The sequence below is a fragment of the Rhinatrema bivittatum genome, chromosome 18 (genome assembly GCF_901001135.1).
Source record: "Rhinatrema bivittatum chromosome 18, aRhiBiv1.1, whole genome shotgun sequence".
Lineage (NCBI taxonomy): Eukaryota > Metazoa > Chordata > Amphibia > Gymnophiona > Rhinatrematidae > Rhinatrema > Rhinatrema bivittatum.
In genome coordinates this window covers 28,848,181-28,862,285 of record NC_042632.1, presented here as the reverse complement: position 1 = coordinate 28,862,285, position 14,105 = coordinate 28,848,181, and the positions used below count along the sequence as shown (strand labels likewise).

Sequence of the window (14,105 nt, the reverse complement as noted above, 5' to 3'; positions counted from 1 at the left end):
TCACTTTTAATAGGACTATCTATTTGAGAAAAGACAATACAAAATTCTCATAATTTTAAATATCTTGCTCATCAAAATTAATGGATCTTGGTTATTCTGAATTGCAAAAATAGAATTATACCCGAGGCAGATCATGAACTTCAAGTATAAATTAGTCAAGTCCATCATTTTAATAAGCAATTTTAAAATAAGAAAACTTTTGTAGACTGTGGTAAATACATAGCCTTCGTCATTACATTGCTCAGCTCTAGTTCTTTATAATTAGAACAGAGATCATAATTTAAAAAATCTAATCCCCAACTCCTTTTCTTCTATATATTTTTGACATATTTCAAGGTGGATTCACTAAAAACTCATTAGCCAGAGAAGACTCAGCTACCAGTATATTAATGTCCACAAAGGTTACAGACTATAAAACTCACCTGTATGAAGACTGCTTCCCCATTATTGCTGTTCAATAGGTGTCCATTGACATTAAGTCCTGTGTTTTCAAAGTCCTGATCGCCCTTGAGAGTATTCGAATTATTCCCGATCTTTAATTGACTGTTTCTAGAGTCAGTGGTTAAGCATACTTCATGGGAGTAAGTCTGAAGAAATGCCCTAACTCCATCGATACCCACGTATTGAGTGCTGGGCTCAACACTGAAATTTACACTAGAAGAGTCAAACAGATGCGAATCTCTCCATTTGCGAAGTTTCAGGGCTAATAACAATATTAAAAAAGTAAAGAACAAACAAGAAATTGAAGCTAGGGAGATCACCAAATACAAGGTGAGATTCGAATCGGTGTCTGTATTAGCTGTCAGGCTGCTTAAATCAGAAAGCACTTCTGGAATACTTTCTGCCACAATAACAGTGACAGTGACTGTGGCAGAGAGAGATGGGCTACCACTGTCTTTCACTAAAACGATGAGAACTTGCTTAAACGTATCCTTTTCAAGAAAATTACGGGCAGTCCTGATCTCTCCAGTATGATGTCCCACAGTGAAGAGCCCTGGGTCTGTGGCTCGCAGCAACTGGTAGGAGAGCCAGGCATTCTGACCAGAATCAGCATCTATAGCCACCAACTTGGTTACCAGATAACCCGGATCGGAGGAACGAGGTGCCAGCTCTAATCCAGTAGAACCATCCCTGGGAACCGAAGGGTATAATATTTCAGGAGTGTTATCATTTTGGTCCTGTATGAAGAAAACAACAGTAGCATTGCTACTGAGAGATGGACGACCTCCATCTTCAGCCTTTACTTTGATTTGAAACTCCTTGAATTCTTCATAATTAAAAGAGCGCATGGCATATAAAAACCCTGTATCAGAGTTAATAGAAATGTAGGAAGACAGAAGAGATTCATGGATATGGCTTTCAATAATAGAGTAGGAGAGTTTGGCATTTTGAGCTAGGTCTGGATCTGTCGCCTTCACAGAGGAGATCAAAATTCCTGGGGAATTATTTTCCATTATATATCCGGTGTAGGACATCTGGTCAAACATAGGAGGATTGTCGTTTATATCTGAAATAATCAGCAAAATGGTTTTAGTTGTGGTAAGTGGAGGAAAACCATTATCTGTGGCTGTAATAGTTATGTTGTATTCTGATATCTGTTCCCTGTCTATTGTTCCTTCAGTCACCAAGCTGTAATAATTATCAAATGAGGACTGCAGTAGAAATGGAAGATTTTCTGGAATGAAGCATGTCACGAGGCCATTACTTTTTGAATCTCCATCGTGCACGTTTAGGAGAGCTATAACTGTACCTAGTGGAGAGTCTTCACCAAGAGGACTTAAGAACGATTGAACTGTTATTTCTGGAGCATTGTCATTCGCATCAATAACTTCTATCACTATTTTTGATCTACCGGAGAGACCCGCGCCGTCATTTGCTTCTATTTCTATTTCATATAAATGAGCTTCCTCGAAGTCCAGATTCCTTAAAACTGATATTTCTCCAGTTTTAGAATCTATTTGAAATAGGTGGGAGACATTATTTGTCATTTTAATAAATGAATAAGAAATGTAGGCATTCACACCTTCGTCTAGGTCCGTGGCACTTGTTCTAGCCACTACTGTACCTTCAGGTATGTTTTCCATTACACTCACTTTATAAAGAGATCGATTAAAAACTGGAGCATTATCATTTGCGTCTAGAACAATGACTCGGATCTGTACTGTTCCGGATCTGGTTGGATTCCCTCCATCTGTGGCGGTGAGGATTAGATGGTGAACAGACTGTTCTTCTCGATCCAGAGGTTTCTCTAAAACGAGTTCTGCGTATTTCTTTCCATCCACCCTGGTCCGCACATCTAGTGAAAAATGTTTATTATTGCTGAGACTATATGTCTGGAGAGAATTCATTGCTACATCTGGATCCTGCGCCTCCTGCAGTAAAAAACGAGTTCCTGGAGCAGTGATCTCAATAATCTGTAATACAATTTCCTGAACTGGGAACCGGGGTGTATTGTCGTTTATATCTTGAATCTCTACTTCTGCTCGGTAAAGTTTTATTGGATTTTCTACAAGAACCTCTAAGTATAACACACACGGAAATTTTTGTCCACATAGTTCTTCCCTATCAATTTTTTCAATGATATGGATATGTCCATCTTGCAGACTGAGAATAAAATATTGCGTCCTACCTTTTGAAACAATCCGAATTCCGCGTTCTGGAAGCTCCTTTATATCTAGCCCCAGATCATTTGCAATATTTCCCACAAAAGAACCAGTCTCCATTTCCTCTGGAATAGAATAGCGAATGTGTCCGAAACTTGTATTCCAAACTGTAGCTATTATAAAAAAGAACAATAATCGCTTTCTAAGGTCTCGGCATCTTCTTGGCTTAGCCATAACCATATATACAGTAGCTGACGAGATGCTTCTGTTAACAGATAGGAGGCTACCTGTGTGCTTAGTGCTCCTGATGTTAGGAGTACTTTCCATGAGATCTGAAGAAAGCCAAAAGGATTGGTTTTTAGTTCGTTTAGCAAGGATTCCCATTAGCCGTAAGCTCCGATTTTATGTCTGGTATCTCCCTTTATGTTTTTCTTCTGATTAACAGACTAGCTGGGTCTACTGGATCTTTCCGCATATTTCTGCTAACTGGTGAACAGCGACACTCGGAGTCACAACCGCTAAATGCAGCAGCTCAATAAATAAGCAATTCTAGAAGAATATTTCAGAGGTGCCTACCAAAATGTATCCTTTGTTACACATTCAGATACATAAATATAATACTTTTCTGGAGAAAATCGACTATATTTATATAAATTATGGAGCTATATAAAATGCGTTAAGTTGTATATTACCTCTAGTTTTGTTTCCCCAGTTCCTAAGGGGTGATTGAAGAGCAACAGACAAAAGATTTTTAAATCGCAATCACCTTAATGCAGATAAAGATTTACGTCTCAACACTAGAGATGTGCAAATAAATAATGCTTCATCATGGTAGAATTTGCTTATTAGTTTTCTACGTTCACTGCACTTTCACTGATTTGCCATTACATTTATGAAATCCCACACTTTGCTTATCAACTTTACAAAATTTGTAAAATGACAATTTAATTTTTTAAGAAATAATTGATACGGGACCTTTTTTGCATTTATATTAATTAAATAACATTTATATCATAATACATACTAAGCTAAAATTAGGTACATTGTATGATTCCTTTTGAAATCTAAAAATACAATAGTAAGCTTAGAAAGTATATCATATTTGTTTATTTGCAATTCGCCATCTTGGGCAGTATGATTTCATAGGTAATATCTTAAGCAAGGGTGTCCAATTTGGTCCTCCAGGCTGCAAACTGGTCTGGTGTTCAGGATATCTTTAATGAATATGTATGATAGATATGCAAACGAATGAAACAGTGTACATGCAGATCTATCTTATGCATATGCATTAGGGTTATCCTGAAATCTTGATTGTGTGTGTGTGGCCCTCGACGACCGGAGTCGGACACCCCTGGACTAAAATGTCTGGATTTCATTTGCTTAAGTTTACCAACCAGTTCAGAAAAAAATCCTATACACACATTTCTCTTCCTGTATTCACATTAAAAATGTTTCCTGACCCCGCAAAACCAAGTGCACACAGTTTAACAGACCCTGAATGTAATAATATTCAATCTTTGTCTCTCTTTGCCTTCTTGGTGAAAACACATTTCTAGCCTATATATGAGCATATGACAAAAACTCTATTTTCTACCTTCCCATTTCTAATATAGCTGCCTTAAAGGCATCAGGCAAAGGCTGTAGTGAAAAGCGCCTTTTTCGTTATGGCTAGTGCATAAGTTGATGCTGTTTTTACAGCATGACAATTTTTGAAAGGTGCTGCAAACCCTGGTGTTATCTAGTTTAGACTATTGTAGTTCTGTGGATGTTGGATTGCCTGCTTCCACCATGAAAACTTTACATGTGATGCAGAATGTGACTGCCCATATTTTAAAAGGTATCTACCGCACTGATTAAGTTTCTCCAATTTTGTGCACCTTCCACTGGCTTCCAGTGCTGTGGTGTGCAAAGTTTAAAATCTTTAACTTGATCTATAAAGTACTGAATGATGAATCTCCAACTTGTATACTAAAAGTTTATAGATTGTCATGTATGATAAGATCTTCAGAGAGCAATTTATTAGATATACCATCTATGTGAGAACTGTGATTGTCTGAGACCAAAGCAGTGGATGGTTCCTCATTGTGGAATTCTATAAGCGCAGTTAAGATCTGATAGGTATTGAAAAGTTTAGGAGGCAGATCAAAATGCTCTTTTTTTAGACAGACATGTGGGTCTATGTACTAAACCAAGTGATAATAGCTAAGTTAGTGGACTGATTAAATGATTGGGTTTATGGCTGTAAGGCATGTTGTTAAGACATAGCATTTGATTTGACTTTTATTGCTAATTCATTGCAATGAGTTTTACTATGGATGTAATTTGTATACCCTACCTTGAATTGATTATAGTGTGGAATATTTAATTTTAAAAATAAATAAATACCTTGAAATGCAAATATAGTTTATTATTGTATCTTATTTCCAGACTTAAGTGGAAAAAAGGATATAACAGAAATACTGAAATATTTAGCTGGTTATAATAAGATATAGAAAGGTGCAAGTTCCCATTGAAAAAAATGAAAGAAATTCAAAGACAAGAAATCATTTTATGAAGCTGAAGAGAGGGAGGGTCAGAGGGAATTCATTGAAATACTTCCTTACTGAGGGGATGGTTGATGTATGGAAGAACTTATCAGAAGAGATAGTGAAAAGAAAGTTGGAAATGCAGACTAGACATGTACCTAGGGGTGAGATACCATGAGGAGTGATCCCCACCTTCTAGTATTTCCTCCTCCTTTCCATGGAAGGCCCCATCTTTCCAGAGCCACTGCATTGGCCCTGGCCTGCTTGCATCCTCTTCAGCAGCAGCAGGAATCAATGAAATTGCCTGTGGCACCTAGTCATTGCCAGTCTTGGGAAACGACCATGCCACAAGGGATTCCATTGTCCCATCCCTGCCAAACTTTCAGCAGCAACAGCTTCTACAGTGACAACAGGAGGAATATTTATTTAGTTTTTAGCCTATAAAATGATATTCACTCACAGGCAATGCAATGGCCCTGCCCCTTGCATGGGTTTCTATGATGACAGAAAACTTGTGCAGGAAGATAGGGGCTCCACCACAGAAATCCTGTGAACATGTGCTGGACTGCAGGCCCATCATTGAATTTCATTTTTATTTTCCTATGGAGTGGGGGGGGGGGGGGGCAGAAAAAGATAATAGGGAAGAAACTTGGATGGAGGAGGGGGCCAAGGGGGAGCATCATCACCAGCTATGGGCACTCCAGCTGTAAATTTGTCCATGAGTGGAAACCAGTGCTATAACAATTTAATTATGTCCAGAACAAATAAAAAGAGCAGTGGAAAGAAGAGGACTGTTTACCATTGAATTATCAATGAAATATTTATTAATTTTGAACTACACTTTTTACAGGAAAATACATAGGAACTTTGAGTATGGTGACAGTTCTTCTTCCCTATCCATTCACCAAAGTTCAATTTCTTTCCAATAGCAAGCACATTTCATTGTTGGTATTTTGACTTCAGCAAAGGTTTGCACTAGGCTGGGGTTATCTTCAAGCATGGGAATCCAAAATGTCTACCTGTTACCACAGTCTGGTAGAGTTTCCCCATTTTCTATGTCGCATTTTGAACTGCTGGCTTTGATACACAGGTGATATAGGATGGTGTAGGTGATACATTCCTTCTCTGTTCCTGCAGGAGGCTGAGGGACATAAACATAAACCACAAAATCCAAGTTCATCTGCCAACTTTCCATTTCTAGCTGCAATGGAAAAGACTCTTGCTTGATCTCTGGTTTTATTCTCACTTTTCCACAGTTAAAGTTCTTCTGTGCTTGCTCCATGTTTCCTTGAGTTTGAATACCACATTTGCTTCCAACTATAGAAAACTGTCCCATGCATCTATCATCCTTTCTATGAAGAAATAATTTTCTTTTATTAGTCCTAAGTCTATCTTCTTCCATCTCATACCTTGTTTTAGAACTTTCTTTCCATCAAAAAAAAAATGATTGCATCTAGTGGATTGCTTATACCTGTGACATTTGAATGTTTTGTCAAGAACTATAAGTATCTGCATTAACATAGGCAATCAGTTGCACATTTATTAATTTTACTAATAAGAAATAGAAGTGAAGTAGAACATAGTTGATAACTATGAGCTATGTTTTCCTATTAATTTCTAAATGGCCATTTATAAAGTTGCATTACTGTTTTCCTGTGATTATATGACACCCCATTCTTTTGCATTATTTGATGTGACTAGGCTTTCTGCTTTCTAGACTAAAAATATGTTAAAATAGGAAACCAAAGAATAGATCTTTTGTTATAATTTAAAGCATTCTTTGTAGGTTTTGATAATTTACTAGCCTAATATAAAAATTACCCAAAAATGTTATAATTCATAAGTTCTCCAGACCACTTTGCTACTTTCCTCAAGGAAGTGGATGAGTGGAGTTTATCCCTTTATTTTCAAATTTCTCTACTTAGTTGCAATGATTTTACAAACAAAAATTGTTTTATTTTGATAGTATAAGTGACTGCATCTACTCTTTAGTATATTCAAAATATGTAATTTAGCTATAAACTGAAGTCATTCTTTTCAAGAAAATGGTATCAATATTTGTAAATATCAAACCTGATATGGGAGAAAAAGAGCATGGAACCTATCATCTCACAAATAGCTCATTTTACTGATGTTTAGAAGTGTGTGTGTCAGCTGCTTTCTATTATCAAAGGATTTACTGTCAGTGTACTAAGATTATTTTAGAGAGCTAGTAAATAAACAGATCGGAAGAGCATTGTATGCAAAGGGGTGGTTAATAGTGGATCAAGGCAATCACCAATAATTTGATAAATGTGGATCTATACACACACATGCATACATACATATACATACATACATACACATACATACATGCATACACACAGCTTAGCATATGGCACAGCTCAGCATAAGACATTTTTAAATTGCATACTGTTTTTTTCCTTCTGTAAGTTTGCTCAGTAACAGAGACTGAGATAGGAGCAAGGAACACATCTGTTTTTCTAAGAGCTGAGGCCAGTGCTTAGTTAGGCAGTACCAGGATCTTTAATTAGCCATAGCCTAATGAGCTACAGCTGGACATTGTCAGAGTTATAAGTGCAAGTCAAAACACCTGACATTTGCAGAACCTGGATTAAAGCCAAAGAAAGTGAGAGTATAAGGAGTTGCAATTGACAATGTTCTTTAGATGATCCATGGGCAGGTAGCTAGTGCATTGGGTCTCCAAGCTCATACTGTCTTTCATTTCACATGATACATTGGCTCATAGAAAGAAAGACCTATGAGGGAAGTATTTTTTGTATAGATCTTTATCTTAGCATTAGATATTTACCTTTATTGTTTTATGCATCATTGCTGTACTGCTGTGTCATATTGTCTTTGCTGATTATACAATTTTCTACCATACTATACCATATTTAGTAAACTGAGTTTTGCTTTTATAAAAGATTATGTGTATGTGTGTTCTATGGTGTAATATATCCCCAATTGAGGCTACCACTTACAGTCAGTCAGTGCTATATTTGGGGTAAAGACTCTAGAACATAGGTTTAATTGTTGACAAATGCCATGTCAATCAGTACCCATTGCTTAATTAAAGTGTAAATAACCCCCAAATAAAAAAAAGTGTAAATAACTCCCAAATAAAAACTTTCAATGAATAAACTTCCAATCTTACTTGCTTTTATGGAAGATTGCTAACATTCTCTTCAAACAGATCATCTTGAAGTTGCTCATTCTAAACAACCATTTGGCTTTCAAAATAGTCCAGAGAATTTGGCTATAACACTTTTTCATCAAGCACAATTTGAAGATCATTTAAACAAAATGTCCTGCTTCAATGAAACAGTTGTTTTTTCAAGGTTCTTATTTTTATTTAAAGAATGAATATGATTTCTTTCATTATCTCTAATAGAGGAAAACTTGTGTATGTAAGTCTGAAGAAAAGTTCTGATACTGTCCATTCCCTCATATTGGGTGGTAGGAACCTCAGTGAATGATAACTGATGACTCATGCCTTGAAAATGTCTCCATCTCAGAATCTAAATACAGGTTTTTGAGTAACTATTTAGGATTCAACTTATGTTGTTTATTCTATATTAGAGATGGGGAAAGCCACTGTTTATCCCTAGGTATAAGCAGCATGGAATCTTTCTATTATTTGGGATCCTTCCAGGTACTTGTAACCTGGATTGGCAACTATTGTAAACAAGATATTGGGCTTGACTCAATATGGCAGTTCTTCTGTTCTTAGGTTGTATTCACTGTCTGTACAGGCTTTGTCCAATTTATGTTTCATGAACTTTATTTTCCTCTATATTAATGCTCCTAGTATTATGAAATCATTTGAGAAATTGTGTCAAGTGCTGAGAAAAAAAAAAGTCCTGAGACTAAGATGGCAGCAGTCTGAGAAGCAGCGTTTTTAAACCCTCTCTGCTTTCCTTTTGATTATTTGCTTTTTATGCCTCATACCAAGTGAAAGGCCAGGCTGAGGGAGAATATCCAAGCTTCTCCTCAGCAGACCCTTCTCAACCTGGGATCAAGGGCTTTCTTACCCCTACACAGATGATTTGTCCAGGAGAAAAAGCCATTGTGGTATCCAATGTAGAGCGAACGCCACTACTGCTGGCTGAGAAAACACTGCTGAGTTCTGGTGTGCTGAGGATGCCTTCCTCTCCTTTCAGTCTGACACCTGGAAGAGCAGATTCACTGCTGGATAAGCCCTGGATTGAGTCGGGTTGCAGCAGCATTTTGAGAGACTGCTCCAATTTCTAAATTGAGTCCTGGAAGTGTGGTCCCTACGGAGGACCGAACTGATGCTGGGGGAATTGCTCACCTTCCTTCTGGGTATGTTCCTCTGGACAGTCTCCAGATTCAGGGTTTGACTCAGGTGCCTTGAGGGAATACTGATAACAACATCATTGATGAGAGCAAATGTGGTGAGGATTTCAGGGTAAGCTTGATTCAAAGTGACTCTAATCAAACCTCCTGTTATTACTCTAAAGACTGTTTGTAAAGCCCTAGTTTCTTTGGAATCATCTATTGCTTATTTAATTAATTTTACAATGGATACTAATTGGCATGTGCAAGTAACTGAGGATCTTGTTATTTCTCATGGAGCCAGATTGGATGCCTGGATACTCATTTATCCAGGGTAGAGAATATTCAACATGGTCTGATTCAGAGCAAATTGGCGCATGCAAAGAAATTATAAAATACTGAGAATGCTATCAGACGTTTAAATTTGAGATTACTTAATTTTCCTATTGTCAAACTTATCTCACTGCTGGATTTGCTTCAGAATTATATTTCCCAGATTTTAAAAATTCCATCTGAAGCTATGCCTGTTATTTCCAAGGCATATTACTTGCCATCAAGGGAGATGGGACCTATTGGAGACCAGGCTCATCTTTTAACCTGACAGATCTCTTAGAATCCTCACAAGAGCTTTCCATTTCAAAAAGAGGAACTTTATTGGTTACTTTTGTTTTTTTAAATAATAGATATTCTGTTCTCAGATTCTTTTTCTGTTACAGGTTGGTCCCATTTTATGGACAGAGAATATGGATATATCTGGACTCTACCCAGGTTACTCAAGATTTTAGAAAAGTTTCTTTTTATGCACCCAGAGGCTTTTGCTCTTGGCGCACAGTTTATACTATGATACCCATGTAAGGCCTGGATTCACTATTCTCGCAGAGAATAGTAAATCGCGTGTTACCTGGGAGGGGGGGGGGAGAAGTGAGGGGCGGGCCTGCAAAAGGTGTATTTATTCGGCGTGAAACTGGCGGCGAAAAGGGTCCTTACCTTTCGCCGCCAGCGATGTCTCTGCAGTGTCGGCCCCGGTGCTGCCCCGATTCCTCCTCTTCCGGGGCTGACTCCACTCCAATCACTCTATCGCATGCGAAAACTATTGAAAATGACCTTCTAAGTGTCTAGTGAAACATCAGAATGTTAATTATATGTTTTTTGAACCTTCTTAGTTAAAATCTTTCGTGGACTCCGACAATTAGCTCTTTATGATGACTCCGTTTTGAATAATAGTGTAGGCTAGTTCTCATTTCTTTTCTTTTTATCTTATCTTTTAATATTATTCGCTCTTCTTCTCCTTGGTCTCCCCTTTTTCTTATTGCATGAGGTATGTCCGAGAGGAATTTATAATTGGACCTACAATCTTTTCTTTGTGATTTGTATTACACATTTTCCTCTTGCTTTCTGGTACAAGGATGCTTGTGTTAGATTTATAAATTTATTAAAATAAAAGTTTTTTAAAAGTCCTGTATAAACATTATTTCTATTGTTGACATTATTATCACTTTCTTTTTCAGATTTTAGCAGCATTGAATTACAAATTTATATTCAAACCCTACCAATGTTCTATACCATATCCTCATAAGTAAAACCTTCAAACATACAGAAGACTGATAAATATTGAAACCTCTACATCTGAGAACTACTGGAGTTATTTTGTCAGTAACACAACTTGGAAAATAACCTGTCCAGATGTGACAGTTCTATTAATACAACTTTCTATAAAATAGTGTAATATTTCTTCTTGGATTATTGATTCTATGATTTTCTGTATGTTGAAGTAACTGTGGCAAAGTTAAAGCTGTTGACTTTGTTCCCTTGTTCTTTCAAACAAACAAGAATGACCAATAAACCTAGTAGTTTATTAAAGCTCTATATGACACCTGGTGAAATTTAGCAAAGGATGTCTCTCACCTCCCGATCCCTCTTTTGCCCAGTGGACTCCATCAGGCTTCCCCAGTCTGATCCCATCACTCTCCTCACTGCTGGATGACAGGCCCCTTTCCTCCATGGAACTTCACAGCTATGTTTTCCAGAGCTAGTTGGTCCCTAACTCCATCAGGTCATGCTGCCTGGGCTGCAGAGATTTTCTGACCTTGCCAGCTCCCAGGCCACCTGCCTCCATGGGACTGCCTGGCTATTTCCCAGAGCTGATCTATCTGAGGCTACAATGTTTTGTAAAGAGTGTGAGCACAGCAGAAAACTTCTGGCCTTGCCTCCTGCCAGGCCCCATGTCTGAGGACCATGGCTGTCTTCCGGGTGTGAGCTTCCCCAGCTCATGGAGCTTTGCAAAGAGCATGCATACCCATGCTCTTTGCAACATTATCTGCTTTGGGAAGCAGAAAGTGCCAAAGAACATGTGTGAATGTAAACGTATTATATATAACTACCTGAACATAAATGTATTATATATAAATACATAAGACATATAGTATATGTTTCATTGATGTTGAGTACCATGGTTTGCACAACTTCGGTGCCCAATCGAAGGTAAGGCCCCTTATCGCCGCCAGTAACGCGCCCAATAGCACCACCTTTCACGGTGTTGCTATTGGTTTGCGAAAGCCAGCAGCAATAGCACCGCGATGGTGCAATCGCTGCCGGCTTTCGCAGGCCCGCCTCCCACTTTGCCCCCCCTGCCCCCCGGTACTGCACGATTCATTAAGGCCTGCGAGTTTAGAAACTCCAGGCCATAGCCTACTATTTGTTACACCCACTCCCCAGGACTCTCTCACCCAAGGGACCCTATTAATCTGCACTGCTCTGTTTATACTGGTACTACTCCCTGAGGCTTTTCCTTTGTGTCCACTCTTCAGGTCTTTCTGCAGACCTGGATCTAACTTATTCCTTGTAGTGATGACAATGACAAACAGGTAAGTATAAAACATAATGGTTTCTCACAATTGAATATAGCTGCTTGGGTATGCAGATATTCAGCATAGATCAGAGGTAGAAGAGATTACTTAAGATGATGTTGGGGAGATATCCATGCTTGAAATAGTACTAAATAGTAATGATTTGGAGGAGCTGAAACAAAACACAGTGAACCTGGAAAATGTAATAAGGCAAAGTGACAAAGTAAAGAGTACCAAATCATATGTACCAAATGGTATACAGTCCAGAGTTCTGAAAGAATTAAAAAAAAAAAAGAAAAGAAATTGCAGGCCTCTTACTAGTAATTTGTAACCTGTCATTATAATCATCTATTATACCAGAAGATTGGAGGGTGTCAATGTAATGCCAATCTTTAAAAAAGGGCTCCAGGGCTATTCTTGGAAACTATTAATCAGTTACTTATGACCTACATTGGCCACTGTTGGAAACAGAATAGTGGACTTGATGGACCCTCAGTCTGAACAAATAGGACAATTCTTATGTTCTTGAATTTACAAATAAGCCGATGCAATAAAGTACATACAAAAATGTGTGTCCAAACTGGATGCACGTTTATCGAATGTGCACACAATCATCTCTCCTGGGCACTCGATGCAATAAGCAAATGAGCCACTGTGCTAAAAGCAATTTGATAAATCCAGCTATAAGTTTGTACCTGAAGCAATGGAGGGTAAAGTGACTTGCCCAAGGTCACAAGGAGTGGCAGTAGGACTTGAACATGACACCATTTTTTTAAATCATTTTTGACTACTGAACATTTGTTGTACGCTTGAACAATTCCAAATGATATATTGAAAAAAAAAGGCTAAAGCTTGCATAAATACATATTTCAGCAAAGTAAGTTCAGGTAAATTAGAAGAGATATTTGAAAAAGCAGGAATGTCCTGGGGTCAGAGACAGGAACAAGGGCAAATAGGGTGACTATTCTGGGCCCTGCGCTTTGGGTGCTCCACACCACTATGGTAGCACTATCCCAAATAATATAATTTCAGTGTTCCAGAGCCCTCACTGCATTTGTTCCACCTTGGGACCCTTACGCTCCTAATGTCAACCTTGTTAAAAAGCATCCAAGGTGATTATTGGAAAAGCTTTAAAACTGAACCTATTTTCTGTCATTTAATCTTAGAGTAGCAGTACACATATTATATAGAAAATACATAGAAGATTCTTCATGATGTGCCATAATTGCAGTATTACAATAGGTCATGCTACAGAGATATTAAGAAAAAGATGTTTTTGTTTTGGTCTGATAGTTCCCTTTGTTCTAAGATGCTGTGGAACTATGAACGTTCACTGATTGCTTCCCAAGGATTTCCCTCTATTTTTTTCTGCCCTCATTTCCTGACTCCAGTCAAAGTCAGACTACTGATCCCTCTGAAGCCCAGTATTCATACATCTTACATCTAGCCAATGAGGTGTCACCATTGAGTGATGCTGAGACTATTCCTCCTCCAAGGACTGTGAGCATTACCTCTGCAGCATCCCACACTGGCCTGGAGTGCAGAAGATGGAGTCCAGGAACTAAATTCAGATTTTTCACAATGCAGTGCACACCCCTGCCTCTGAGCCACCAAATTAGACCAAGTAAAGTTATGTGATAATGGTGTACTGTATCATACAAGTTATTCTTGTTTGATTTCAAATTATTTCCTAGAAGGATGAACACAGTTTTTAAGCCTTATGTGCCAAAGGGAAGTTCAGGTCCTGAATTTACATTTTCTGGGTTTTAGTGTCAGTAGGATCAATAGTAATTAACCTTCAGCCAGTAGCTCAATAAAACTTCTTAACATGA

The 14,105-nt window shown here is 38.0% G+C and overlaps 1 protein-coding gene across 1 annotated transcript; it reads right to left on the bottom strand.

Annotated features, from left to right (window-relative positions):
- Positions 1-386: 386 nt before the first annotated feature.
- On the bottom strand, positions 387-3,008 carry LOC115080067 (protocadherin gamma-A4-like). Its single transcript, XM_029584095.1, has one exon. It carries the CDS (start codon positions 2,985-2,987, stop codon positions 387-389), a length of 2,601 nt encoding a protein of 866 aa, XP_029439955.1. The 5' UTR covers positions 2,988-3,008.
- Positions 3,009-14,105: the final 11,097 nt, after the last annotated feature.

What these genes read in the sequence shown, in the direction of transcription:
- LOC115080067 (XM_029584095.1), bottom strand. Translation starts at nt 2,987, where the DNA reads ATGGGAATCCTTGCTAAACGAACTAAAAACCAATCCTTTTGGCTTTCT.